This window comes from Coloeus monedula (genome assembly GCF_965178545.1).
Source record: "Coloeus monedula genome assembly, chromosome: 28".
Lineage (NCBI taxonomy): Eukaryota > Metazoa > Chordata > Aves > Passeriformes > Corvidae > Coloeus > Coloeus monedula.
This window is the reverse complement of record NC_138808.1, coordinates 3,933,159-3,960,218: the sequence shown is the minus strand read 5'-3', so window position 1 is coordinate 3,960,218 and position 27,060 is coordinate 3,933,159. Positions and strand designations below refer to the sequence as shown.

The 27,060-nt window shown below is 59.6% G+C and overlaps 1 protein-coding gene across 6 annotated transcripts; it reads right to left on the bottom strand.

Annotated features, from left to right (window-relative positions):
- Positions 1-125: 125 nt before the first annotated feature.
- On the bottom strand, positions 126-26,923 carry KANSL3 (KAT8 regulatory NSL complex subunit 3). 6 transcript variants are annotated; one of them, XM_082298320.1, is made up of 21 exons: positions 26,673-26,923; positions 24,721-24,891; positions 22,788-22,878; positions 22,037-22,222; positions 21,770-21,901; positions 21,122-21,238; positions 19,888-19,989; positions 19,684-19,755; positions 18,877-18,951; positions 17,409-17,566; positions 15,620-15,683; positions 15,004-15,204; positions 14,445-14,598; positions 13,210-13,287; positions 10,110-10,301; positions 8,510-8,588; positions 7,296-7,480; positions 6,674-6,786; positions 5,958-6,177; positions 4,998-5,122; positions 126-654 (listed from the first exon to the last, which is right to left on the bottom strand). In XM_082298320.1, the coding sequence occupies exons 1-21, from the start codon at positions 26,915-26,917 to the stop codon at positions 652-654; spliced, it is 2,763 nt and encodes a 920-aa protein (XP_082154446.1). In that variant the 5' UTR covers positions 26,918-26,923; the 3' UTR covers positions 126-651. The 6 variants fall into 6 exon arrangements, 5 of the variants coding, with proteins under 5 accessions (XP_082154446.1, XP_082154443.1, XP_082154445.1 ...); XM_082298317.1 differs by lacking the exon at positions 126-654 and having other exon boundaries at positions 2,736-5,122; XM_082298318.1 differs by lacking the exon at positions 126-654 and having other exon boundaries at positions 2,738-5,122; positions 7,329-7,480.
- Positions 26,924-27,060: the final 137 nt, after the last annotated feature.

Here is a 27,060-nt window from a genome sequence, read left to right as displayed (position 1 = left end):
GGTTCTTCCCCCAGAGGGTGCCCAGGGAATGGGCACGGCCCCGAGGCTGCTCCAGGAGCGTTTGGATTTCGGACTGGATGATGCCTGTGGGTCCCTTCCCACTCAGGAGATTCCAGGATTCTCTGGTTCTTTCAGGGAGCTGCCCTGGATCCTTCCCTGGATCCTTCCCTGCTCTCTCCCTTCCATCCCTTCACAGCTCACAAAATCCACCCTCAGCAAAAGCCACCCCCGGCACTGCCTTTGGAGTGGCCACGGCCACAAACTCGGTCCAAAAGCACAACAAAATTAAAAAAAAAAAAAAAAGCAAGTTTTTATTAAACAACAACAAATCCAGAAAAACACCCCCCCCTTTCCCAGCCCCTGAGCCCACGGGGCTGCTCCTGTCCCACCCCCACAGTTCCTGGGGGCTCCTACAGCCCCCCAGGACAGCGTGGCCGCTCCTGGCCAGCCCCAGCGTGTCCCCGCAGTGTCCCAGGGCTCCGTGGGCCCTCCCCGGGGTCGGGATGAGTGTCCTGGAGGTGCCTTGCAGGGCAGGTGCCACCTTGGGGTGTGCCAGGCTGGCCCAGGGAGGGCTCCAGGGGAGAGGGGGCTGAGGGAGCCGCAGCCAGCCCGGCCTCCCACGCCACGGGCTCTCCAAGGGGCTGGTGGTGGTCACTGCGGAGAAGGGGACAGAGGGTCAGCGGCCTGGGGACGTGGTGCCCACCCTGGGCTGCAGAACTTTCACCCTGAGCACAAGGACCTGGCCTGGTTCACTGGCCAGAGCGAGACCCCGACACCAACCTGGCAGGGAAAGCGCAATGCCCAGACGGGCACCGCTCCCCTCCCCGCGCCCCCAGGGAAGCGTTTCCCTGCTCAGATCCCCCACAAGTTCCTCTCTTCCTCCAGAGTCCGAGCTTCTCCCCCCACCCCACAAGTCCCTCCGTGGCTCGTGCCCAGCCAGGCTGCCTGCCCCAGCCCTGTGGCCCCCTCAGGGCAGCTCTGGGGGCTCCCTGGCAGTGCCCAAGGCCAGGCTGGACGGGGCTTGGAGCACCCTGGGACAGGGGAAGGTGTCCCTGCCCGTGGTGGGATGGGATGGGCTTCGAGGTCCCTTCCAACCCAGCCCATTCCAGGATTGTGTGACCTTTTCCAGTAAGGACGGGCCCTGCAGAGCTCAGGAACTGCCCTAAACCAGGCTGTAACCAAAATTCCTGCCCCTGGGAGCGAGACTGCAAGAAGGGAAAGAGGTTCCTGCTCCCAAGGGCTGGACTCCGAGCTCTTCTCGTGCCACCCTCGCCCCAAACTCACGGCCAGCTCCAGGCCTGGCAGTGCGAACCTCCGCAGGGCACAGAGCTGTGAGCCAGCACCGCTCCCTGGCCGTGCCCACCCTGCAGGAGCCACCCCCACAGCGTCCAGCCCCGTCCGGAGCAGTTTCTGGAGAGGACAAAGCCAGGTTTACTCCGTGCTCTCGCTTCCCAGCCGCACCGGCTCTGGATCCGCCTCCCCCTGCTCCTCCCTCGCGTGTGCTGCCCGGGGAGGAGCGGGAGGTGCCCACCCCAAAGAGCAGCTCGGCTGCTCCGGGCACAGCCCCAGAGTTAAATCCCAGCTTCCTGAGCAGGCACGGCGGGGCTGGAATTCCGAAGGGAATTCATCTCTGGCCGCTGCTGAGCACAGCAGGGGCTGGAATTCCAACGGGAATTTGCTGCTGAGCACAGCAAGGCTGGAATTCCAATGGGAATTTGCTCCCGAGCACAGCAGGGCTGGAATTACAAAGGGAATTTCCTGCTGGGCACACCGAGGCTGGAATTCCAATGGGAATTTGCTCCTGAGCACACTGGGGCTGGAATTCCAAAGGGAATTCGTCTCTGGCCGCTGCTGAACACAGCAGGGCTGGAATTCCAACGGGAATTTGCTTCCAAGCACACCGAGGCTGGAATTCCGAAGGGAATTTGCTGCTGAGCACAGCAGGGCTGGAATTCCAAAGGGAATTTGCTCCCGAGCACACTGGGGCTGGAATTCCAAAGGGAACGTGCTGCTGAACACAGCAGGGGCTGGAATTCCAATGGGAATTTGCTGCTGAGCACAGCGAGGCTGGAATTCCAAAGGGAATTTGCTCCCGAGCACACTGGGGCTGGAATTCCAATGGGAATTTGCTGCCAAGCACAGCGAGGCTGGAATTCCGAAGGGAATTTGCTCCCGAACACAGCAGGGCTGGAATTCCGATGGGAATTTGCTGCCAAGCACAGCAGGGGCTGGAATTCCAACGGGAATTTGCTGCCAAGCACAGCAGGGCTGGAATTCCAACGGGAATTTGCTGCTGAGCACACTGGGGCTGGAATTCCAAAGGGAATTTGCTCCCAGGCACACTGAGGCTGGAATTCCAATGGGAATTTGCTGCCAAGCACAGCGAGGCTGGAATTCCAAAGGGAATTTGCTGCCAAGCACAGCAGGGGCTGGAATTCCAACGGGAATTTGCTCCCAGGCACACTGAGGCTGGAATTCCAATGGGAATTTGCTGCCAAGCACAGCGAGGCTGGAATTCCAACGGGAATTTGCTCCTGAGCACACCGGGGCTGGAATTCCAAAGGGAATTTGCTGCTGAGCACAGCAGGGCTGGAATTCCAGCGGGAATTTGCTCCCGAGCACACTGGGGCTGGAATTCCAAAGGGAATTTGCTCCCAGGCACACTGAGGCTGGAATTCCAATGGGAATTTGCTGCCAAGCACAGCAGGGTCTGGAATTCCGACGGGAATTTGCTACCGAGGCTGGAATTCCGACGGGAATTTCACCTCCGGCCGCTGCCGAGCAGAGCGGGGCCGAAGCCCCGGGGCTGTTTGGGCCGTTCCACGCTCCAGGAAGCCCGGCCGGTGCCGGTGCCGTAATCCCGCTGCTGTCAGGGCTACGAGCAGGGACAAAGCCTCGCCGCTGCCCCCGTGGTTTCCTGGGGGTGCAGCTTCCAGTTTGTGCTTCTGAAGCACAACCAAAGCCCCGCCTCGGCCACGCAAAGCTCAGCCCCGCAGGGAGAGTCGGGATCCCGCAGAAAGGAACCCGCTCCCGAACCCCTTCCGCCCCGGAGCCCGTCCGTGCCAAGCTCCCTCCCTCCTGCTGGGTGCTCCGAGGGTCTCACAGGTGCCAAGGGACAGCGAGGGAAGCACAGCAGCTCTGAGGGGTGGCTGAAGGGCACCGAAGCTGCCTCCGACACGGAATTTCAGCCCTACACAAGTGACTGGCCCCAGGTGGGACCTGAGGGGGACCAGCTCAGGGTTCCCAGCTCTGCACTGAGCTCTGAGCTCAGAGACTGGAAGGAAGTTGAGGGAAGAAGGATGTGGATGCTCCCAAATCCTGAGATTTAGCCAGGATTCTGCATCTGAGGCAGCACGGGTCACATCAAGGATTTATGGCTGCTGCTGTCAGTCCTCGCCCAACTCCCATCCAGAGGCTTCTCCAGCAGCAGGATAATGCATCCCTAAATATATTCCAGCACCTCCACAGCTCGAGCCAGCCCAGCAAAGCTACAGAGCCACCCTGCCCTCGGAATGAGACACGTCTGAGGTCTCTCCCAAGGCAAATCATTCTGGGATCCCGTGAGGATGCAAAGGGAAGATGGCTCTGCCTGTCCACCAGAGCTCACCCTGCCCAGGGCCCGCTGAGTGGGAGCAGAAGTGGGAACATCCCGTGGGAGAGGGGAAAAAGCCACAACAAAGCAACCCTGCCGAGCTGGAGTGATCCCAGCACCTCAGTGCCAGCCCTAAATCCTTGCTGGGAACTGGAACTGGTCACCAGTGGGAACTGGAGCTGATCCCCCAGTGGGAACTGGAGCTGGAGCTGATCCCAAAGGGGGAACTGAACTGGAACTAATCCCAAGGGTGAAGTGATCCCTGCTGGAAACTGGAGCTGATGCCCCAGTGGGAACTGGAGCTGATCCCAAGGGGGAACTGGAGCTGATCCCAGGGGAATGCTGAGCTGATCCCTGCTGGGAACTGGAGCTGATCCCTGCTGGGAACTGGAGCTAATCCTGCAGTAATTTTACCCCTTTTGCCCCAGGATTTGGGGATGAGAGGTCCATGCTGCAGTGCCCAAACCCACACTGTGCCCACAACAAAAATCCCCTCTCCGACCTGGCAGCCACACCAAGATTCCTGGGAGCAGGAAGGCAGCCAGGATCCTTGGGACAGCACCTGGAACGTGCTGGGAGCCCAAAGATTGAGCTTTTTCCTCCTGTCAGTGATCCACCTCCCCCAGGAATCTGTGTCCAGCAGACACAGCCCTGGAGCTGTGGTTCCACAGCACGGGGTGAGTGAGAGAGTGGGACTGGGGAGCTGCACAAGGAAACAGCGCAGGAACCGGGCAGATCTGAGGGAAAAGAGGGCAGAATTCCCAACATCCACAGGGCCTGGCCTCACAGCAGGGCATGGAGAGGCAAGAGCAGCATTTCCCAGAGGAACAGCTCCAGGCAGCATGGCCAAGCCACCCTCCTGAGGGAGCAGAGAGACTCCACAGCTTCCCTCCTCCCACCATGATCCGTTCCTGCCAGGAAAACCTGGAGCTGCAGCGACAATTCCCACGTGGATGTCAGTTCTCCAAGTCTAGCTGGAGATTCCCTCGGCGCAGCACCAGTGTGGGAAGGTTTAGATGGGATGTTGGGAAGGAATTCTTCCCTGTGAGGGTGAGGAGAGGCTGGGATGGAGTTCTCAGAGGAGCTGTGGCTGCCCCAACCCTGGAAGTGTCCAGGCTGGACATTGGGGCTTGGAGCACCCTGGGACAGTGGAAGGTGTCCCTGCCCATGGCACTGGATGGGGATTTAAGGCCCTTCCAACCCAAACCATTCCACGATATCAAGGCCACTCAAACCTAAAGTGACACAACAACAACAACAAACACCCCGGGTTTTGTCACCCCCCTTCACACCCCCGAGGTGGGACAGGGACACCTCCCCAGCACAGCCACACACCTGTGAGGGCCAGGAGCAGCCCAGGCGAGCAGCCACGGCCACATTCCCATGGCAAAGGTGTCCCCATTACCTGCGGGCCCTGTGTCTGCTCCTCCGGCTGGGGCTGCGCCGTCCCCAGCGCCGCCGGGCTCAGGGTGCCCACGCGGCCGGGCTGTCCCCGCAGCGTCACCGTGATGGTCGTCGGGGCCTTCAGGCCTGCAGAGCCCACGGAAAAATGTCCCTGAGACACAGGGGATGGTGCAGGCCACCTCCAAACCGGGCTGCAGCTTCCCCTCTGTCTTGGGGGGACTTTATGATGTGTATCCCATATCGCTGCCCTATGCCCAGAAATTAATTCTTGTGCCTTTGTGTGCCTCTAAATTGAGCCTGAGAGGGGGGAGGAAAAAAAACTGAGCAAAACTTTCTCAAAGCAGTTTGCAGCTTGTTCAGGGTCACACACAGAGAGCAATTGGTTTCCCAGCTGTGGCAGGGGAGGGAGGAAGCACCTGGCTGGCTGCACCCAGGACAGTTTTTTTCTTTGGCCAGTGGTTCAGCTGCTTTGTTCTCCAGAGAGAGACTGAGAGTTGAATTTTTCCTTCCCTGGAATTTCGGATTTTTCCCCTTTTCTACTGGACTGCTTGATTGCTGTAACATCAGAGCACATCAGGAGGACTTTCCACCAGGCACAGAGGGCCTGGCCCTGGGCCAAGCCCCAGCTCCAAGGAGAACAAAGGGAGGACTTTTAACATTTTCTCAGGTTTTTCCTCCACAGCAAAAGATTTTATTATTTAGCATTATTTTCCTTTCCCGTGTGTTTGTTAAATAAATAGCTTTATCTCCTTCACTTTCCCTCGAGGAAAATTTATTTTTTCCCCAAACCTGGTGGGGGAGGGTTGCTTGTGCCTTCTCTCAGAGGATATTATTTCTAAATTTGGCCAAACCAGAACACCCTCAGAGGGGACTGCTCGGGAACCACCAGCCCAGAGAGCAGGAGAAGCGTTGGGAACGTTGCAGGCACCGGCAGCACCTCCCTGCCCTCCTTCCCGCTCACCTGCAGCCTGGTTGGAGATCTGGGCCAGCCCCGGGAGGCTGCTGGCCAGCTTGGCCAGCCCCCCATTGGTCAGCAGCTGGTGGATGGCCGTGGGCTTGCCGCTGGCCGAGGCCCCCAGGGACAGGGAGGTGGCCACGGGGATGGTGCGGACGATGGCGCCGGTGTCCGTGGTGATGGCACCCAGGCTCTGCAGGGCCGTGGGCGCCTTCACGGCCGAGCTCTGCAAGGACAGACACAAGCCCTGAGCTCCTGGGAGGACAGGACAGGCCGGCACGGCCACTCTCCCTCTCCAGCCAGAGGCCTTCTGGAGTTCCACGCTTCTCCCTGGCCCGCACGGGCAGGGCTGAGTCCCTGAGTGGATTTGTCCCTCCCAGCCTGCACATCTCATTTGAGCCTGAAACTCTGACTGGGACAAAATGACCTCCCTGAGGTCACTAGAGGGACGGGGAGCGCTGCCTGAGAGGTGCCAGGTGGGGTTTTCCCAGGATTTCCCAGGGGATGATCGCTGATCCCTCTCATCTGTTCTCGAACTCAGCCGTTCGTGGGTGGCTGCACAGGAACAGCTTCTCCCAGAGCCCCTTCCAGGCCTCAGCTCACTTCAGAGCATGCTGAGTGCCCACCCCTCCTCTCTTCTGGTCCAGAGGGCCTATCCAGGCTCCCAAAACGTCCCCTCCCACCCAGCCAGCTCCCCTGTGGGATGTCCGAAGGCTGCTCACCTGCACAGGTGAGGCGGCAGCAGCCACGCTGGCAGGGAGGCTCGAGGACTTGGTGCCGATGTCCTGCAGGCTGAAGCTCAGCCCCTGGAGCAGGCTGCTGGCAGAGGCTGCTCCTGAAACACCCAGAGAAGAGGAAAGTCAGGCTGGGAGGATTCACCTGCACCAACCTGTGGGTCTGTGGCAGGGCTGTGAAGCTGCTCTGCAATGGCCAGCACCTTGAGGTCACTGGGGATCCTCCCACAGCACGTTTTATGGGATCATGGAATGTCCCAAGTGGGATGGGACCCACTGGGATCACTGATCCAACCCCTGGCCCTGCACAGACACCCCAAAATCCCACCCTGGGCATCCCTGGTTGTCCAAATGCTCCTGGAGCAGCCTCGAGGCCGTGCCCATTCCCTGAGCAGTGCCCAGCACCCTCTGGGGGAAGAACCTTTCCCAAAATCCACCCAAAACCCCCCTGGCATGGGGACATTTCCCTGCTGCAGCTACAGAGGGGTGACCTGTGAGACAGAGGAGGCCTCGTTACACACAAATGGCACCGTTCCCACGCCACCTGCTGCACCCCAAGCCACAAATCCCACCTCGAGAGCCTCCCCCCAACCCCGTGAGCCTGGCTGACCTTCTCCTCCCCTCCCGAGGGCAGGGCGGGTACCTGGGAGGGCAGGGGCGGGCTGGGCCTGCAGGCCGTGGGTGCTGCTGGCCACCAGCCGGCTCTGCAGAGCGTGGAAGGCGCTGGGGGCCGAGCTGCTGGGGATCCCGGCCGGAGCGGGGCTCAGCGAGGCCTCTGCTGCTGCTGAGCTCAGCCTAAGAGGGAAGGGAGAGGCCCCAGTGAGGGGTGAAACTGCCCAGGGCAGGCAGGGACAGCTTTGGCAGCCAGCTGGCACTGCCCAGACCAACCCGGGCTCGGGGAGGAGGGAGCTGAGCTACAGAACCCGAAGCAGGGGAATCACAGGAGTGGGAAGGTTGGGAAAAGCTTTAAAGATCATCAATTCCAAGAGAAGTTTCCCTGTGTGCAGGGGCAGCAGCCAAGATGAGAATTACTTCAGGGAAAAGCCATGGATTTCCAAACTGGAAGAGTTGTGTGCACCTCCTGGGGTCACCCTGCACCAGAGGCACCGAACCTGCAGGGCCACTGCGCTCCCTGTTTAACTTGCCCTGTTTAAAACCCACTTTCTACCTAAAAACAGCTCTTCATCCTCTCCTCTCCCAGATGCTGGAGTGGTTTGGGTTGGAAGGGGCCTTAAAGCCCATCCAGTGCCACCCCTGCCATGGGCAGGGCCACCTCCCACTGTCCCAAGCTGCTCCAAGCCTTGTCCAACACTTCCAGGGATCCAGGGGTAGCCACAGCTGCTCTGGGAATGGGATCAGCCAGAGCCCAGCTCCCCAAAGCCAGGTTCAAATGAGAAAATAAAAAAGGTCTCAACATGGGATTCATTCCCCAGCAGAAATCCCTGTGGGCAGCTCATGCCCTTCACAAGCTGCTTTGAGGCTTTTCCCCCCCTGTCTTTGCAATAAAAACGTTGGACTGGCAGAGGGAACGGAATGAAGGGAAGGACTGAACACGGAATTTCTGCCAAAATCCCCACAAAGATGGAGAGAAGCAAACCTGAGTTTGGGAAAGCACACTAGACATGACCCACAGCCCCAATCCTTCCACTCCTGCCACCCCCAGGCTCGATTCCCAGCTGGCACAGAGTTTCCAGGAGCCCCCGAGTCTCCCTCACACCAGAAAACTCCAGTGGGAAGCAAAACAAAGCTCCACGCGCAGGGATCTCCCCGTGGCAGCCTTTGCCTGGCAAATAACCCCCAAAAGATTCCCAAATCCCCACTCACTTGGGGGAGGAGAGCAGCCCCGAGAGCTCCTTGGCACTGGACACGGACTGGCCGATGGGCAGCGGCTTCCCGGAGACAACTGCAAAACAAGAAGGAGAATCCTCAGTTCCTGTCCCCCACAAATCCTCTGGGATTCCTCGGGGATCTCCCTCTCTCCGAGTACCCACAGGCACGGCCAGGGGCTCATCCAGCTCCCAGAGCATCTTCTCCAGGAATCCCAGCCCGAGGCACGGCGCTGGACACCGGGAGATCAAAATCCAGTTATAAAACACTCGTGGAATGAGGGAAGCCAAGAGCAAAGGCATCGCCTTCCAAAACCCTTGGGGAACGTCAGGCCCTCGCCACCAAAGGCAAACCTCTCTCCTAAAAGGTTGTCTCCAACTAATCCCCCTCCTGTTCCATGCCTGCCTCGATGGATTTCGGGGATCTGGGTGATTTTGTAAGGATTCTTTAATTCAAGACACTTTACAAAATACACAGGGATGCGACGAGTCACGGAATTTGTTTATTGCAGCATTTGGGGATACAACTGCATTCCTCTCTTGTGCATTCCTCCTGCTCACACCCGGCAAAGAGGGAATTCTTGTTTGGGTTCATGTTTACTTCTGCCATTCATTTCCTTTCTGTGAAAAGAAGTTTGGAAAAATTAAAAATAAAAAAAAAAAATCAAAAAAAAAGAAGAGATTCCGGAAACCCAGAGGTTTTCAAAGCTGCCAGAAGATCAGGTGAAACCTTCCAAAGGGATGTGGATTTGTGTCTTTCCACAGCTCAGAGCTGTTCAGCTGGCAGAGAGGTGCTTGGAAAGGAGCAGAGCTTTGAAAACCTCGGATTTCGCAGCGGAACAGAGCCGCTGACCTTTGATTCCACGACCAGGGACTGCTTTGTGGAGCTGTGGCACGAGGAAGGACTGCTCCAGACAAAGGCAACATCCCCAGGCACACGGGGCACAGCTGTGAGGGCTTCTGGCCTCTCTTGCAGAGGCTCAGGGGAAGCAGACGGAGCACATCAGCTCTTCTTGGGCACGGCGGCTTCTCCGGGATGCAGAGGCGCGATGGGAGCCGGGATTTGTTTGGATGTGCATCCGAAGTGTGCTGTGCCACACTCCAGGCCCCGGGGGAGGGGATCAGCAGAGCCGGCAGCTCCGCTGCATCGGGGGTTTTGAGCGCACAAAACTCTTCCAGAGGGAGGAACTTCGCTGCGATCCCTCAAAGCAGCAGCGGGAGGAGCGGAACACGGAGCAAGGGGTCCGGCAGGACCAGCATCCTGCTGCCAGCAGCAGCTCGGGGCCTCCAGGGAGGTGTGGGACCAGAGGGAGGTGCAGGATCCACCTCCCAGCTCCAGGCCACGGCCGAGTGTTGCGCAGGAGCGTGGAATTCCAAGCGCCGTGGAAAACAGGCTCCCGCCAAGACCCGCCCGGGCACTCACAGCCGCAGCTGCCACCTTTTCCCTGCAGCTAAATCCTCCAGAACCGAGGGAAGGGTAACCAAGAACCGAGGGAGGGGTAACCAAGAACCGCAGCAACAAAGAACCGCAGCTCCCTCCCCGCCCCACAGCAGCGCCCTCGGGGCTGGGTGACAGCAGCTGAGCAGTCCCAACTCACTTTCTGCCTGGGTGCTGAGGGCTGCTCCGGTGCCCACGGCCGCAGCATCTCCGTGGGAGACAATGGTCACCTTGATTTTGGCTCGTTTGGAAGCTTTGGCGCACTGGGTCGGGCTGGGGGTCTGGTGCCTCTTCAGCTGCACACGCACATCCTCTCTGTCAGCCCCGTCCGAGTGCTCTGAGGACACTGGAACTGGGGGACACAGAAGGAGCTTTTTGAGCACCCAGGGCGGCTCCGCGTGCCGGGAGGGGAACATGCCCATGCACACGTCCACAGCTCCCTCCATGCCAGCCTTCCCAGCTCCCATGCACTGGAACCCACGCTGCTCCTCTCCTGCACTGACCCCTGCCTGTCCTGCGCTGCCATCCCGGGAATTGGCTCGAGCTGCTCCCAGGTCACGGCAGGATGGGGTGGAAGGGCTGCCCTGCCCCTGCAGGGGCAGCGATGCCACGGCTTCATGGGGGTGTTTTCATCTCCAAATCCTGGCCTCAAGGCCCCTCCAGCAGCCCTGATCTCCAGGGGAGGGGATAAGTGTGGACTTGCAGGCACAGAAGATCAGAGCTCAGCCCAGCTGCTGCTCCAACACGGAGCCAGAGCATCCCCCAGCAGCCCTCCCGGAGCTGGGCAGGTTCTCAGAGGCACCAAGCCAAGCAGAAGAGGTGCTGCAGCAAAGCCAAGCCCCCCAAAACCCCACACTGCAAAGGACTGGGGCAGAAACACCACAAACCGAGCAATCTCCTCCACAGCAGACTTTGATCTGTCACATCCACTCCATCCTGCCTCAAGCACAAGCTCCCCAAGGCCAGGGCGATCCTCCCAAAAAGCACAGAGGAGCCACAAGTGCAGCCCAGGGACACGGCCATGAGCTGCCACATCCTGCCCATCCACACAGCCGCCACCACTGGGGTACAATGCCCAAACCCCAGCCTGAAACACTGAGAATTCCCTCTTTCCAGAGGGTCCTGGGCATCAGAGCCACGTCTTCAACAGCCCAGAAACCAAGATGCCCCTCCCTCCTTTACTGACAAACACCCGGACCCAGACACAGGGTATAAAACAATAAATGTGTGTATGCACCTATTTCCATGCCGTGTATCACCCACACACCTTGAGCCACGAGAGGGCAGGACCAGCCTGCAGCCAAATCCCCACATTTCAGGCGACCCCGAGCATTTTGGGGCTGCTCTGCTCCCCAGGGCAGTGCCAAGCTCGCTGCGCCGTCGCCTCGTGCAGCATTGCCGTGTTTGCCCCCAGCTCCCAACATGCGCCATCCAAACCATCCAGGAGAGCCCTGCTGGCCCCACAGCCCCCAGCCCAGGGCCAGCAGCCAAGCAGGAGAGCGAGTGGCACATGCACAGGCACCGGGTAAAGCAGTGACCCAGCTGGGTCCCTCTGTGTCCCCTCCTGTTCCTGCCCGGGTAAGGGCACAGGGAGCCGTGCCAGGCAGGGCTGGCTGCGTGTTCCCAAGGAATAGCCCATTCCCAAACCAGAGGCTCCACCCAGCTTCCTATCTGACACCTGAGGCAGCCAAGGCAGCGCTCTAATGAACCCAGAGCTCTTAATTAGCTCTTGCTGCTCTGAGCAGGCAGGCCAGGCTGGGGCCAGGCTCTCCACATCCAGCAGGGAAACATCCACTGGAGATTCCTCCCCCTGCCCTCGTGGCACAGGGGAAGGCTCACAGAGAGGCTCCAGGGGGCAGGGGATGCTTAAACCAAGCTCAAGAGGAAAAGAAACCTTTAAAGCACCAGCTCGGGGCAGAGCCTGGCTCAGGAGTTGGTTGTGGAGTTAAAGGCAGAACATTCAGGGTGCTCAGGGCAGCGCCCAGCCCTGGGGACACCCCGAGGGAGAAGTGAGACCACAGCTCAAGTGACAACCCTGCAGCCTCCCAAAGCCTTGGATCTCCACGTTCGTCCCTCTGCTGACCCCAGATCCACGCAGGGACTGTCGTTCATGATGGCAAAACACATCTCTGGACAGCCTGGACCTCACCCTCCATCCCCAGCCCTCGGAGCATGGCACGCTCAGTCACCTCTGGGTGCTCACACTGGCACCCCTGTTGTGTCCCCTGGTCCAGACAGCGTCCCTGTCCCTGATCCAGCAGCGCCTTCCCACCCCTCTGTCCCTGATCCATCCCACCCCTCTGTCCCTGATCCATCCCTGCCTTCCCAAACCCATCCCTGATCCATCCCTGCCTTCCCAAAGCTCTGTCCCTGATCCATCCCTGCCTTCCCAAACCCATCCCTGATCCATCCCTGCCTTCCCAAACCCATCCCTGATCCATCCCTGCCCTCTGTCCCTGATCCATCCCTGCCTTCCCAAAGCTCTGGCCCTGATCCATCCCTGCCTTCCCAAACCCATCCCTGACCCATCAGCACCTTCCCAAAGCTCTGTGCCTGATCCATCACTGCCCTCTGTCCCTGATCCATCCCTGCCTTCCCAAACCCATCCCTGATCCATCACAGCCTTCCCAACCCCATCCCTGCCTTCCCAAAGCTCTGTCCCTGATCCATCCCCGTCTTCCCAAACCCATCCCTGATCCATCCCTGCCTTCCCAAAGCTCTGTCCCTGATCCATCCCCGTCTTCCCAAACCCATCCCTGATCCATCCCTGCCTTCCCAAAGCTCTGTCCCTGCTCCATCACCATTTTCCCAAGGCCATCCCTCTGTCCCTGACCTCTCTGTTCTTCCCTAATCCCTCGGGCTGGGCAGTGCTGCTGTGTGTCCACCCCTGGCTGTCCCTCATCCCTGTCCCACGTGTCAGGGACGCTCCACCAGCACCCCAGCTCTGTCACACCCCCTGCTCACCCCCAGCACAGGAAAGGGTTAAACCCACATCCACCAAGCTTTAGTCCATCAGAGCCAACCAGACTCCAGCATTTTACCACTGGGAGCAGGGAAGAGCTCAGGAAAAGTCTGAGTGGGCCCTCGGCTTCAGCTCCAACCACAGCAAAGAGAAAGCACCGAGCAGGGGACAAGGGGACACGTCGGGCCACAGCCCCAAACCAGCGCAAGGGAAGAGGAGGATGATGGAAGAAGGCAGCAGAGACAGAGAGAAGGAAGGAGACAGGGAGAGAGACAGCGAGAAGTGAGGAGATACTCACCAAAGAGACATGAAGAGGTGCCAGGAGGAAGAGCTTTCCTCACCAGCATGTTTTGTTTCAGAAAAGCAGCGAACTGAGCTGAAATGAATCAGAGAGAATTACAGTATCACAGCCCGAATCTGCAGCGGGACAGGGGCTCTGGGGACACCGCTGGGACCCCCAGATGGACACCTGGGAGCAGGCAGAGCTCCGGACACGACTGATCCAGCCACGGGGAACAACGGAGACGCGGCAACCTCCTGTGCTCCGACACGGCAAGGGGCACATTCCCACCAAAGAGCCCTCTCCAGCCACCAGGAAAGGTGGCCCGGGGAGGAGAGCAGGGCTGAGCTGTGCCAAGAGGCTGAGAGCAGCTGGCAGACGTGAGCCAGCACCTCCCTGAGCAGCTCTGGCCAGGAATGCTGTCAACAAACCGAGGCAGCGGGACACAGCTCCACCACGGAGCCTCCTCCTGCCTCCCTCAGCTAGAGCAGCACAGGAACACAACCCTTCAGTCCATGGTGTAGGAAACGAGGCAGATCCAAGCTCCAGCTTCCCCCTGGAGTCCATCCCCGAGGCAGGATGGATGTGGAGGGTCACTGCTGCAGGTGGCAGCCAGGAGCCTGTCCAGCTCTGTCCTGAGCACGGCAAGGAGAGAAGGGAGGATGGAGAACCATCCCCTGGAGTGCTGCTGGAATTTGCCAGAAGGGATCCTCAGCCACAAAAGCATTCCCTGCACTCCCAGAGTTCACCACCAGACTGAAGGTTTCTAACCAGCCTCTGACAGGACACGAGACCCCACAGCTCGAGCTGGTTTCTTATCCACAGCAGGTTTTCCACAGGCCACTTGCTGCGAGATGGTTCTGAAATCCCCCAAATCCTGCAGTTTCCACCTCAATTCAACAGCCTCAACCATCTCCTGAGCACCTTCGGTGTCTCCCCAGGTAGCCCTGAAGGAGACATCAGAGTGAGGTCTCCCAAAAGGATCAGAGCGTGGCTACAGCAGGGTTTGGTCAGCCACAGAGAAAATCCTTCCCACTCCCAGCAGCAGCAAGGCTCCACAAGCTACAGAAACACCGTTTCCAACCTAATTCCAACCCTCCAAGGCCGTGACAGGGGGCTGAGCCGTGGAGAAAGCTGCCACGGGGAGCTCGGAATTCAACACAGGACTCGGAAGATAAAAACCTACACAGGTCCAGACAGAGAAAGAGTAAAATTCCAGCTGCTGGCAGGGTGGGAAAGCTGCAGGGAATTACCTTGTGCCTGCTTGTGGGTCAGGACCGTGTCTGGCCTCGGCACCTGCCTCTTCAGCAGCTGCGTGGGGCCCACCTGGCTGGGCTTGGGCAGGGACAGGGCGGCCACCTTGGTCTTGGGGCTGGATGTGGGGCTGCTGGACACGCTGGACAGGTCCTGCTGGGAGAGAGGGACAGCTCAGCCCCACGTGTGCCCGAGGCAGCCCTGGCCCTGAGCACCAGGCCTTTGGCTGGAGGTTCATTTCCCTCACCATGGGATTTTTAAGGCTGGAAAAGACCTTTGAGATCATCAAGTCCCATTGTCAACAGCACGGTCACCCCTGTCCCCATGGGCCACATCCACCCATGTAAAACACTCCCAGGTCGGTTACCCCACCAGCCTGCTCCAAAGCCTTACAATGAAGAAATTTCTCCTAATGTCCCATCTCAACCTCCCCTGAGGCCACATCCCCTTCGGTATCCTCTCCCCTCCCTCACCACAGCTCTCCCCACAGATTCCAGCGCCACAAAAGCCTCTCCTTCCACAAGCCCAAGCTGGAATCACCCCGGGAAGAGCTCCCACCTCGGAGCCCGAGGGCGAGGCTGGCACTTTGGCTGCAGGGGAGGCGGGTCTGCTGCTCCTCTCGGGCAGCTCAAAGGACAGATCCCTCCTGCTGGAATCTCGGGGCTTCTTCTTCTTCTCAGCGTCCAGGTCGCGGGGCTCGGAGCCCGAGTGGCTCTCGGCTCGGGTCAGCACTCCCGTCAGGAAGTCGGCGATCTCATCCTGGGAATTTTTGGGATAAAGGGTGGGACTCAGAGCTGGGCAGGTCTCTGAATGAAGGAGCCCCGCAGCCCTGCAGCCTAAAGCATTCCCAGGGGGATACAGGGATAAGGCTCTGCTGGGGTTGGATATTCCGCAGAAAATCCCTAAAGCCTCACAGACAGAGCTTGGATTTCTCAGCGAAGCTCACAAATCACTGACTTAGGACACGCAGGGGAAAAAAACCACAATGGTTTCCCCTAAAATGTGTCGGGACACTCAGGAAAGCGCTCCTTGCTTAAGGTGCACCCCCAGGAATCCCACAGCTCTGCTCCTTCCAAATCCCCCTCAGGAGAAGATTCCCTTCAATCCTGTGGGCACCGAGACATTCCAGCAGAGGTTCCTCCTCCTTTTGGAGGTGCAAAGTTCCTGTGCTCACCTGGATGCACCTGTCCACCATGCTCTGGGTCAGCCCTTCCGACTTCTTTTTGGCTTTGCTTATCCTAAGGGAAAGAAAAAAAAAACCAAACCAAGTGGAAATCACCATTTTCCACAGAAATGTTCCCGTCATTCTTCACCTATCGAGGAGAAAAGATCCTTTTTGGGACTTCCCAAAGCATTTTTCAAAGCCAATCTGGTATTTCAGAGCTCTGTCTTCACACCCAGCGTCAGAGTTTTAGATTTCTCTCTTTCCTGTCCTTTACTGATTTTCCCTACTCGAGATCCCTGACTCCTGTGATGCTCCAAAATCTCCTCTGTGCTGCTGGGTCTGGCCCTAAATCAGGCCCAGCCCTAAATCAGGCCCATTCCCATACAGGGTTTTCCTACAGTTATTGTCAACACAGCACCAAATTTGGGGATTTTCGTGCAGTTCCCACCTAATCCCAGCACCAAATTTGGGGGATTTTCGTGCAGTTCCCACCTAATCCCAGCACCAAATTTGGGGGATTTTCGTGCAGCTCCCACCTAATCCCAGCACCAAATTTGGGGGATTTTCGTGCAGTTCCCACCTAATCCCAGCACCAAATTTGGGGGATTTTCGTGCAGTTCCCACCTAATCCCAGCACCAAATTTGGGGGATTTTCGTGCAGTTCCCACCTAATCCCAGCACCAAATTTGGGGATTTTCGTGCAGTTCCCACCTAATCCCAGCACCAAATTTGGGGGATTTTCGTGCAGTTCCCACCTAATCCCAGCACCGAATTTGGGGATTTTCGTGCAGTTCCCACCTAATCCCAGCACCAAATTTGGGGATTTTCGTGCAGTTCCCACCTAATCCCAGCACCAAATTTGGGGGATTTTCGTGCAGTTCCCACCTAATTCCAGCACCAAATTTGGGGATTTTCGTGCAGTTCCCACCTAATCCCAGCACCAAATTTGGGGATTTTCGTGCAGCTCCCACCTAATCCCAGCACCAAATTTGGGGGATTTTCGTGCAGTTCCCACCTAATCCCAGCACCAAATTTGGGGGATTTTCGTGCAGTTCCCACCTAATCCCAGCACCAAATTTGGGGGATTTTCGTGCAGTTCCCACCTAATCCCAGCACCAAATTTGGGGATTTTCGTGCAGTTCCCACCTAATCCCAGCACCAAATTTGGGGGATTTTCGTGCAGTTCCCACCTAATCCCAGCACCGAATTTGGGGATTTTCGTGCAGTTCCCACCTAATCCCAGCACCAAATTTGGGGGATTTTCATGCAGTTCCCACCTAATCCCAGCACCAAATTTGGGGAATTTTTGTGCAGTTCCCACCTAATCCCAGCACCAAATTTGGGGGATTTTTGTGCAGTTCCCACCTAATCCCAGCACCAAATTTGGGGATTTTCGTGCAGTTCCCACCTAATCCCAGCACCAAATTTGGGGATTTTCGTGCAGTTCCCACCTAATCCCAGCACCAAATTTGGGGATTTTCGTGCAGTTCCCACCTAATCCCAGCACCAAATTTGGGGATTTTCGTGCAGCTCCCACCTAATCCCAGCACCAAATTTGGGGGATTTTCGTGCAGTTCCCACCTAATTCCAGCACCGAATTTGGGGATTTTTGTGCAGTTCCCACCTAATCCCAGCACCAAATTTGGGGGATTTTCGTGCAGTTCCCACCTAATCCCAGCACCAAATTTGGGGGATTTTCGTGCAGTTCCCACCTAATCCCAGCACCAAATTCAGTGTTGATGTCCCCAGCACGCTCAGACGCTGCCCAGAATTCCCAGGAACAGAGCATCCACCCCACCTGAGGTTGTCATCGGCTCCTCCCACCACCACCATGCTGTTATCCGCCCGGATCTTCTCCCGGAAATCCTCCATGGCTTCAATGTTGCACTGCAGGGAGTTCTGCCCGATCACGAAGAGCACCGGGGTCTTCATCTCCAGGAGGGGGTCATCCACATCCTGTTGGGAGCAAGGGAGTGGAAGTCTGGGAGGGCTGAGCTGGGATGGCACCGGAATCCTGGGATGAGGCTGAGGAAGCAGCGACAGCGACGCTTCCAGGGGGGAGTCCCAGTGGGATGCACTGGGGGCAGAGGGAAGCTCTGCTTGAGCTGCTGCCTGCTCCAGGAAATGCCTTTCAGGGGGAATTCCCTTGGGATGAGCGGCTTCTGACAGTGACTGTGGCCATCATCATTCCCTATCCAGTCACACACGGCTCATAACGGAGCGTTCTGGGCTCCGTGGAAATGACACGGATTACAGGGAGCCAGGATATGGATAATGGAGCCAGGGTATGGATTAGGAGGGAGCCAGGCCATGGATAACAGAGCCAGGACATGGATAAGGAGGGAGCCAGGCCATGGATGATGAGGATCCAGGCTATGGATAAGGAGGGAGCCAGGCCATGGATAAGGAAGGAGCCAGGCCATGGATAAGGAGGGAGCCAGGCCATGGATAAGGAGGGAGCCAGGATGTGGATAACAGAGCTGGGCCATGGATAATGGAGCCAGGACACAGATAAGGAGGGAGCCAGGCCATGGATAACAGAGCCAGGCCATGGATAAGGAGGAGCCAGGCCATGGATAAGGAGGACCCAGGACACGGATAAGGAGGAGCCAGGACACGGATAAGGAGGAGCCAGGACACGGATAACAGAGCTGGGCCATGGATAACAGAGCCAGGACATGGATAAGGAGGAGCCAGGCCATGGATAAAGAGGAAGCCAGGCCATGGATAAGGAGGGAGCCAGGCCATGGATAAGGAGGGAGCCAGGCTATGGATAACGAGGGAGCCAGGACATGGATAACAGAGCCAGGCCATGGATAAGGAGGGAGCCAGGCCATGGATAAGGAGGGAGCCAGGACATGGATAAGGAGGGAGCCAGGCCATGGATGATGAGGATCCAGGCTACGGATAACGAGGGAGCCAGGACATGGATAACAGAACCAGGCCATGGATAACAGAGCCAGGCCATGGATAACAGAGCCAGGCCATGGATAAGGAGGGAGCCAAGACATGGATAAGGAGGGAGCCAAGACACGGATAATGAGGATCCAGGCTACGGATAACAGGGAGCCAGGACATGGATAACAGGGATTCAGGCCCCCAGGAAGGTCCTCTGACAGCAACACCTCCTCCAAACTGAAATCACACGCACATTCCCCCAAAACATCAGCCAGCTACCTCTGGACTCCCAGGAACGATCCCACAAAACAATCCAGGGAGGTTTAAAGACAAGCAGAGTTCTTTAAGCGGCTCCATCTGACCCTTACCCCTCTGGGGCCGTCCACGGTGAGCAGCGGGAAGCCGAGGCACACGACAGCAGTGACATACTCCATCACTGAAACCTGGGCAGGGAGACAGCAAGTCAGCACTCCCAGAGCCCAGCACACCCCGGGAATGAAGGCTGCTCTGCCAGGCACAGAAACACCTTAATAGCAACACCTGGGTGATTAAAAAGCATTAAATGACCCCAACTGCAAAGGGCCCACGGCCACAGAGGTCAAAGGCGGGCCTTGGAGCGAGCACAGGGACAGAAAGAGCCCCGGCAGTCACTCGAATCCAGCTCTGCTGGATAAGGAGAATCACAGAGCCCTGGAATGGTTTGGGCTGGGAAGGACCTTAAACCCCATCCCATTCCAGCCCTGCCATGGGCAGGGACACCTCCCACTGTCCCAGGCTGCTCCAAGCCACATCCAGCCTGGCCTTGGGCACTTCCAGCGATGGAGCAGCCACGGCTGCTCTGGGAATTCCATCTCAGCCCCTCTCCACCCTCACAGCCAGGAATTCCTTCCCAATATTCCACCCAAATCTCCGCTTTCCCAGCGGGAAGCCATTCTCTGGGTCCTGTCTCTGAATCCCTTGTCCCCAGTCCCTCTCCAGCTCTGCTGGAGCCTCTTCAGGCCCTGCAAGGGGCTCTGAGCTCTCCCTGGAGCCTTCCCTTCTCCAGGTGAACACCCCCAGCTCTCCCAGCCCGGCTCCAGCCCCGGGAGCATTTCTATGGCTCCCTCTGGACCTGCTCCAACAGCTCCACACCCTCCCTGTGCTCCCCTGAGGAGGCAGAGCAGTGGGGCACTCACGTGGCAGGCCACCAAGGCACCCGTGTTCCACCCGATCAGGATGATCTGCTTGTGAGAGAAGTGGTTGTGGATCTGGGGGAGACAAAACAAAGCCAGGGCTGGAGAATCGGGACACGCAATGGGACAGTGCCCTGAGGCGGCACAGCCTCTCCGGGCACTGGGCAGGGTTTGAGGGGCACAAAGGGCCCGGCTGCTGTCCCTCACCTCGGCCACCTTGCCCCTGACGGCGCCGATCATGTGCTCCAGGCACTGCAGCACGCCCACCCCACTGCCGTTGTTCAGCAGGGACGTGGCGATGGGAATGACCTGCGTGGGAAAGGGAACATTGGGAATAACCGGCACTGCTGCGGGTGTTGGGAACAGCCGGCACTGCTGGGGGCAACAAGCGGCACTGCTGAGGGCGTCGGGAACAAGCGGCACTGCTGAGGGCATGGGGAACAGCCGGCACTGCTGGGGGCATGGGGAACAGCCGGCACTGCTGGGGGCACGGGGAACAGCCGGCACTGCTGAGGGCATGGGGAACAGCCGGCACTGCTGAGGGCATGGGGAACAGCCGGCACTGCTGGGGGCATGGGGAACAGCCGGCACTGCTGAGGGCACGGGGAACAGCCGGCACTGCTGAGGGCACGGGGAACAGCCGGCACTGCTGAGGGCGTCGGGAACAAGCGGCACTGCTGGGGCATGGGGAACAACCGGCACTGCTGGGGGCATGGGGAACAACCGGCACTGCTGGGGGCATGGGGAACAACCGGCACTGCTGGGGGCATGGGGAACAACCGGCACTGCTGGGGGCATGGGGAACAGCCGGCACTGCTGGGGGCATGGGGAACAGCCGGCACTGCTGGGGGCATGGGGAACAGCCGGCACTGCTGAGGGCATGGGGAACAGCCGGCACTGCTGAGGGCATGGGGAACAAGCGGCACTGCTGGGGGCATGGGGAACAACCGGCACTGCTGGGGGCATGGGGAACAAGCGGCACTGCTGGGGGCATGGGGAACAAGCGGCACTGCTGAGGGCATGGGGAACAAGCGGCACTGCTGAGGGCATGGGGAACAACCGGCACTGCTGGGGGCATGGGAACAACCGGCACTGCTGGGGGCATGGGGAACAACCGGCACTGCTGGGGGCATGGGGAACAAGCGGCACTGCTGGGGGCATGGGGAACAAGCGGCACTGCTGGGGGCATGGGGAACAAGCGGCACTGCTGGGGGCATGGGGAACAAGCGGCACTGCTGGGGGCATGGGAACAGCCCACAGAGCCAGCCCCACACATCTTTCCCAACCTCACAGAGCCAGCCCCACACACCTTTCCCAGCCCCTCGGAGCCAGCCCCACACATCTTTCCCAGCCCCTCAGAGCCAGCCCCACACACCTTTCCCAGCCCCTCAGAGCCAGCCCCACACACCTTTCCCAGCCCCTCAGAGCCAGCCCCACACACCTTTCCCAGGCAGGAGAGCTGGGACTGCCAGAAGCGGTGCCGTCGGGACGTGGGGAACATGGAGTTGGCGGGGCCGGAGGAAGCTATGAGGATCAGGGGGGAACCAGGCAGTTTGCTCTGCAAAGTTCAACAGGAGCCGTGTCAGGAAGAGCAGTTCCCCTGGGAAAGGCCTCCGTGCCCCACAAGAAGAGGGAGGGATCTTGCCCTCGTTAATTGATTGTTTCCCCAAGCCAAAGCTCCCTCAGGATATCCAGCAGAATGTGTCCAACAGAAGGGACTCTCCCTTCTTTCCACAGGGCAGCTCCAATCCCTGCTCCCTGGGACAGGGACAGAGCCAGGGAATGGCTGGAGCTGGGCCAGGGAGGGTCAGGCTGGATTTTGGGAAAGGTTCTTCCCCCAGAGGGTGCCGGGTACAGCCCCAAGGCTGCTCCAGGAGCATTTGGACAGCACTGCCAGGGATGCCCAGGGTGGGATGATTTTGGGGTGTCAGTGCAGGGCCAGGGGTTGGGTCAGGGATCTCTGTGGGTCCCTCCCATTCACGGAGCAACTCTAAAGCAGGGGGACAAGAGGAGAGGAGAGAGGCAGAGTAGGGGAAGACCAAAGCTGACACGGGACTGTCATTCCCCACAAGCCCCCAGAGGCACTCACTGGTTTATTATGGGACAGGACACCCACTGCTGGGTCCCAGGGTCTCTTGAGCAGCAGGGACAGCGCCTCTGCCCCTGCTGCTCCCGTCTTGGCCGTGGAGGAGAGCAGCATCCTGTCGATCAGCGTGGGGATCTGCAAGCAGAAGCCAGGGGGCACTGAGAAAACGCACCCAAAACATGGGATAACAATTCCAGCCTCTTCCCTGTGCCAGCTGTGTGAAGGGAGAACGTCACCTGTGACAGCCAAGTCTGCCACTGCTTTTATCACCTTTCCTTTCAGGGTCTGCAGGGCGTCCAGGTACGCAGCCAGCACGGGCAGGCTCAGGGTCTCCACCAGCGTCGTGTGAAGCCACTGGATGAGTTTGGTGTCCCAGTTCACGCTGGCCAGAGCCTGGCGCACCCTGCGGGCACATTTATCCACCGCGATCCTCCTCAGCACGGGCTCGTTGCACGCCTGGAAACCGGGAATTTCCAAATAACAGTTCAGGGGAGGATCAAGCACGGCAGCGCAGCCCCATCCACAGGGAAGTGAGGACAAAGCCATCTGGAGTGAGGACATTTGTCTGAGACGGATGAGGCTGAAAGGAGCTCTCACAGCAATCCAAAACTTCCAAGGGGAAGTTCTGATCCCTGCTCTGTGTGAGGGACAGCACCCAGGGAAGGGCTGGAGCTGGGCCAGGGAGGCTCAGGCTGGATTCTGGGAAAGGTTCTTCCTCCAGAGGGTGCTGGGCACTGCCCAGGCTGCCCAGGGAATGGGCACAGCTCCGAGGCTGCTCCAGGAGCATTTGGACAGCACTGCCAGGGATGCCCAGGGTGGGATGATTTTGGGGTGTCTGTGCAGGGCCAGGGGCTGGATTAATGATCCTGATGGGTCCTTCCAGCTCAGGATATTCCACAAAAATCACAGCTCAGAGAAGCTCAGAGCTGTCTGTTCCTTAAGGTTACACGACCCAAGGGCCAGCGTTTCCATCCTGACCGCCCCGTGTTTCCCGGGAAGGATGGACAGCAGCCCCTCTCACCCCTTCGTTGGCCAGGCGAGCCAGCCTGTCCGACTGCAGCGCTTTGTGGATCTTGTTGAACAGCTTGTTCTGGGCCATGGTCCAGCCCGTCCTGTGGGGACAGACACAGAGGGGTCACCCACAAAACAACCAAACCATTCCTGGCTGCATCGAGGCCTGGAGCGTTCCACAGGCTGGAGTTCATGCACATCCTTGCTTCCCCTGAGCTTGGAATACAGCTGAACTGAGGATCCACATGGAACCCAGCAACTCCCCGGATCTCCCCCTGTGCTGGCCCTGCTGGGGCACCTCCCATGCTGGGGTCAGTTCTGCCCCCTCAGGACAAGAAGGACACTGAGGGGCTGGAGCGTGTCCAGGGCAGGGAATGAAGCTGGGAAGGGGCTGGAGCCCCAGGAGCGGCTGAGGGAGCTGGGAAGGGGTTCAGCCTGGGGAAGAGGGGGATCAGGGGGGACCCTGTGGCTCTGCACAAGTCCCTGACAGAAGCGGGCAGCCAGTCTGGAATTCCCAGTCTGGAATTCCCGTTCCCTGGCATTCCCATCCCACCTGTGGATGTGCTGCTCCCAGCCCAGATTCCCAGCCTGGATTCCCACTTCCTGGCATTCCCAGCCTGGATTCCCATTCCCTGGCATTCCCAGCCCACCTGCTGATGTGCTCCTCCCAGCCTGGATTCCCTTTCTCTGGCACTCCCAGTCTGGATTCCTGCTCCCTGGCGTTCCCATCCCACCTGTGGATGTGCTGCTCCCAGCCCAGATTCCCAGCCTGGATTCCCATTCCCTGGCATTCCCAGCCTGGATTCCCACTCCCTGGCATTCCCAGCCTGGATTCCCATTCCCTGGCACTCCCAGCCCATTCCCAGCCCACCTGTTGATGTGCTCCTCCCAGCCTGGATTTCCTTTCTCTGGCATTTCCAGCCCACATTCCCATTCCCTGGCATTCCCAACCTGGATTCCCTTTCTCTGGCATTCCCAGTCTGGATTCCTGCTCCCTGGCATTCCCAGCCCACCTGCTGATGTGCTCCTCCCAGCCTGGATTCCCTTTCTCTGGCATTCCCAGACCGGATTCCCATTCCCTGGTGTTCCCAGCCCACCTGTTGGCATGCTACTCCCAGCCCAGATTCCCATTCCCCAGCATTCCCAGCCCAGATTCCCGTTCCCTGGCCTTCCCATCCCACCTGTTGACATGCTCCTCCCAGCCCAGATTCCCCTTCTCTGGCACTCCCAGCCCAGATTCCCATTCCCCAGCATTCCCATCCCACCTGTTGATGTGCTCCTCCCAGCCTGGATTCACTTTCTCTGGCACTCCCAGCCCAGATTCCCCTTCTCTGGCACTCCCAGCCCAGATTCCCATTCCCCAGCATTCCCATCCCACCTGTTGATGTGCTCCTCCCAGCCTGGATTCACTTTCTCTGGCACTCCCAGCCCAGATTCCCATTCCCCAGCATTCCCAGCCCAGATTCCCATTCCCTGGCATTCCCATCCCACCTGCTGACGTGCTCCTCCCAGCCTGGATTCACTTTCTCTGGCACTCCCAGCCCAGATTCCCATTCCCCAGCATTCCCAGCCCAGATTCCCCTTCCCTGGCATTCCCATCCCACCTGTTGATGTGCTCCTCCCAGCCTGGATTCACTTTCTCTGTCACTCCCAGCCCAGATTCCCATTCCCCAGCATTCCCAGACCAGATTCCCTTTCCCTGGCATTCCCATCCCACCTGCTGACGTGCTCCTCCCAGCCTGGATTCACTTTCTCTGGCACTCCCAGCCCAGATTCCCATTCCCCAGCATTCCCAGCCCAGATTCCCCTTCCCTGGCATTCCCATCCCACTTGTTGACATGCTCCTCCCAGCCCAGATTCCCCTTCTCTGGCACTCCCAGCCCAGATTCCCATTCCCCGGCATTCCCAGCCCGGATTCCCTTTCCCTGGCATTCCCATCCCACCTGTTGACGTGCTCCTCCCAGTCGTCGGGCGGCGGGGGCGCGTCGGCGTCGGTGCGGGCGAACATCACGTGCCGCTCGCACTCGTTCATCACGCTCCGAGCCTTCTGGTTGTCGTAGAGCGGCACCGGCGTGGGCGTCACCGTCTCCACGTCGATGGGGACATCGGCCTCCCTGCCAGAGACACGGGGTGTCACAGCGAGGATGGGAGGTTTGGGGGATCCAGGGGGTTTGGTCGATCCCACCCGACTGAGCTGGGCCAGGGCAGGGTCAGGATGGATTTTGGGAAAGGTTCTTCCTCCAGAGGGTGCTGGGCACTGCCCAGGCTGCCCAGGGAATGGGCATGGCCCCGAGGCTGCTCCAGGAGCGTTTGGACAGTGCTGCCAGGGATGCACAGGGTGGTGTTGACCCAGGGACCTGGGTACTCCTGGGCCATGAAGTGGCTGCTCCTGGAGTTCCCAAACCGAGCCCCTGGACCTGTCCTGGAGCCCCAAAGTGATACCCCTGAAGCCCCAAACCAATCATCCTGGATCACGAAACCAAGACCCCTACAGCCCCAAAACGGAGACACTCAGAGCCCCAAACCAAGACTGTGACCCCTGGACACCCCAAACCAAGACCTCTGAACACCCCAAACCGAGACCCCCGGACACCCCAAACCGAGAGCCCCTGGACACCCCAAACCGAGAGCCCCCGGACACCCCAAACCGAGACCCCCTGGACACCCCAAACCGAGAGCCCCCGGACACCCCAAACCGAGAGCCCCGGACACCCCAAACCGAGACCCCCCGGACACCCCAAACCGAGACCTCTGAACACCCCAAACCGAGACCCCCTGGACACCCCAAACCGAGACCCCACGGACACCCCAAACCGAGACCCCCGGACACCCCAAACCGAGACCCCCTGGACACCCCAAACCGAGACCCCCGGACACCCCAAACCGAGACCCCCTGGACACCCCAAACCGAGACCTCTGAACACCCCAAACCGAGACCCCCTGGACACCCCAAACCGAGACCTCTGAACACCCCAAACCGAGACCCCCTGGACACTCCAAACCGAGAGCCCCGGACACCCCAAACCGAGACCCCCCGGACACCCCAAACCGAGACCCCCTGGACACCCCAAACCGAGACCCCCGGACACCCCAAACCGAGAGCCCCTGGACACCCCAAACCGAGAGCCCCTGGACACCCCAAACCGAGACCTCTGAACACCCCAAACCGAGACCTCTGAACACTCCAAACTGAGACCCCCGGACACCCCAAACCGAGACCCCCCGGACACCCCAAACCGAGACCCCCCGGACACCCCAAACCGAGACCCCCGGACACCCCAAACCGAGATCCCCTGAACACCCCAAACCGAGACCCCCGGACACCCCAAACCGAGACCTCTGAACACTCCAAACTGAGACCCCCGGACACCCCAAACCGAGACCCCCCGGACACCCCAAACCGAGACCCCCCGGACACTCCAAACCGAGAGCCCCTGGACACCCCAAACCGAGACCCCCGGACACCCCAAACTGAAACTCTTCACCGCCCCTCTCCCCCCATCAGGACCACCCCCAAGGCCCTCAGGGCCCCAAATTTCCCCCTCACAACTCCTCCACTTGCCCTTATGATCCCCCAACTCCTCCTTCACAGCCGTTCCCCGCCCCTCAGGACCCCCACAGTCCTTAAATGGCTCCCCCCAGCCCCACAGGACCCCTCCCCACAGCCCCCTCAGCCTCACAAGACCCCTTCCTTTCCTCTCCCAGGCCCCAGGATCCCCCCCAACTTCCCCCTCAGCCTCACAGGACCCCCTCCTTTCCCCTCACAGCCCCCTCAGCCTCACAGGACCCCCTCCTTTCCCCTCACAGCCCGCTCAGCCCCACAGGACCCCCCCCAATTTCTCCCTCCCCGCCCCTCCCAGCCCCTCGCCGTTCTCTCCGCCGCCCGGGCTCTCACGGGGCGCTGCCGAGGTGCCTCCGCGGGGTGAGGAAGAGGAGGCGGGCGGGCCGGGCGGCGCTGGCGTCGGGGTGAGCGCTCCAGGGCTTGGCGTAGCTGTGGTCGAGGCACACCAGGTCCAGCTCCCGCTCGTGCGCCGACAGCTGCAGCAGCAGCGACGTGCCCATCCTGCGGGCCGACCACTGCAGCTCCCGCTCCCTGTCGCGCTCCCTGTCGCGATCGCGGTCCCCGGCGCGCTGCGACATGGCGGGAGCCCCGCCCCCTTCCCCCCCCACCCCTCACCGCCTCCCCTCAGCGCGCCTGCGCCGGGCGCGCTCCCGCCTCTCCCCGCCCCTCAGCGCGCCTGCGCCGGGCGCGCTCCCGCCTCTCCCCGCCCCTCAGCGCGCCT

Coding starts and splice junctions, on each gene's coding strand:
- KANSL3 (XM_082298317.1), bottom strand. CDS start 26,917: ATGTCGCAGCGCGCCGGGGACCGCGATCGCGACAGGGAGCGCGACAGG. Junction 21,239..21,769: donor TCCTGTCCCATAATAAACCA/GTGAGTGCCTCT, acceptor TGAACTTTGCAG/AGCAAACTGCCTGGTTCCCC. Junction 15,684..17,408: donor GGAGCCGATGACAACCTCAG/GTGGGGTGGATG, acceptor TCTTTCCCTTAG/GATAAGCAAAGCCAAAAAGA.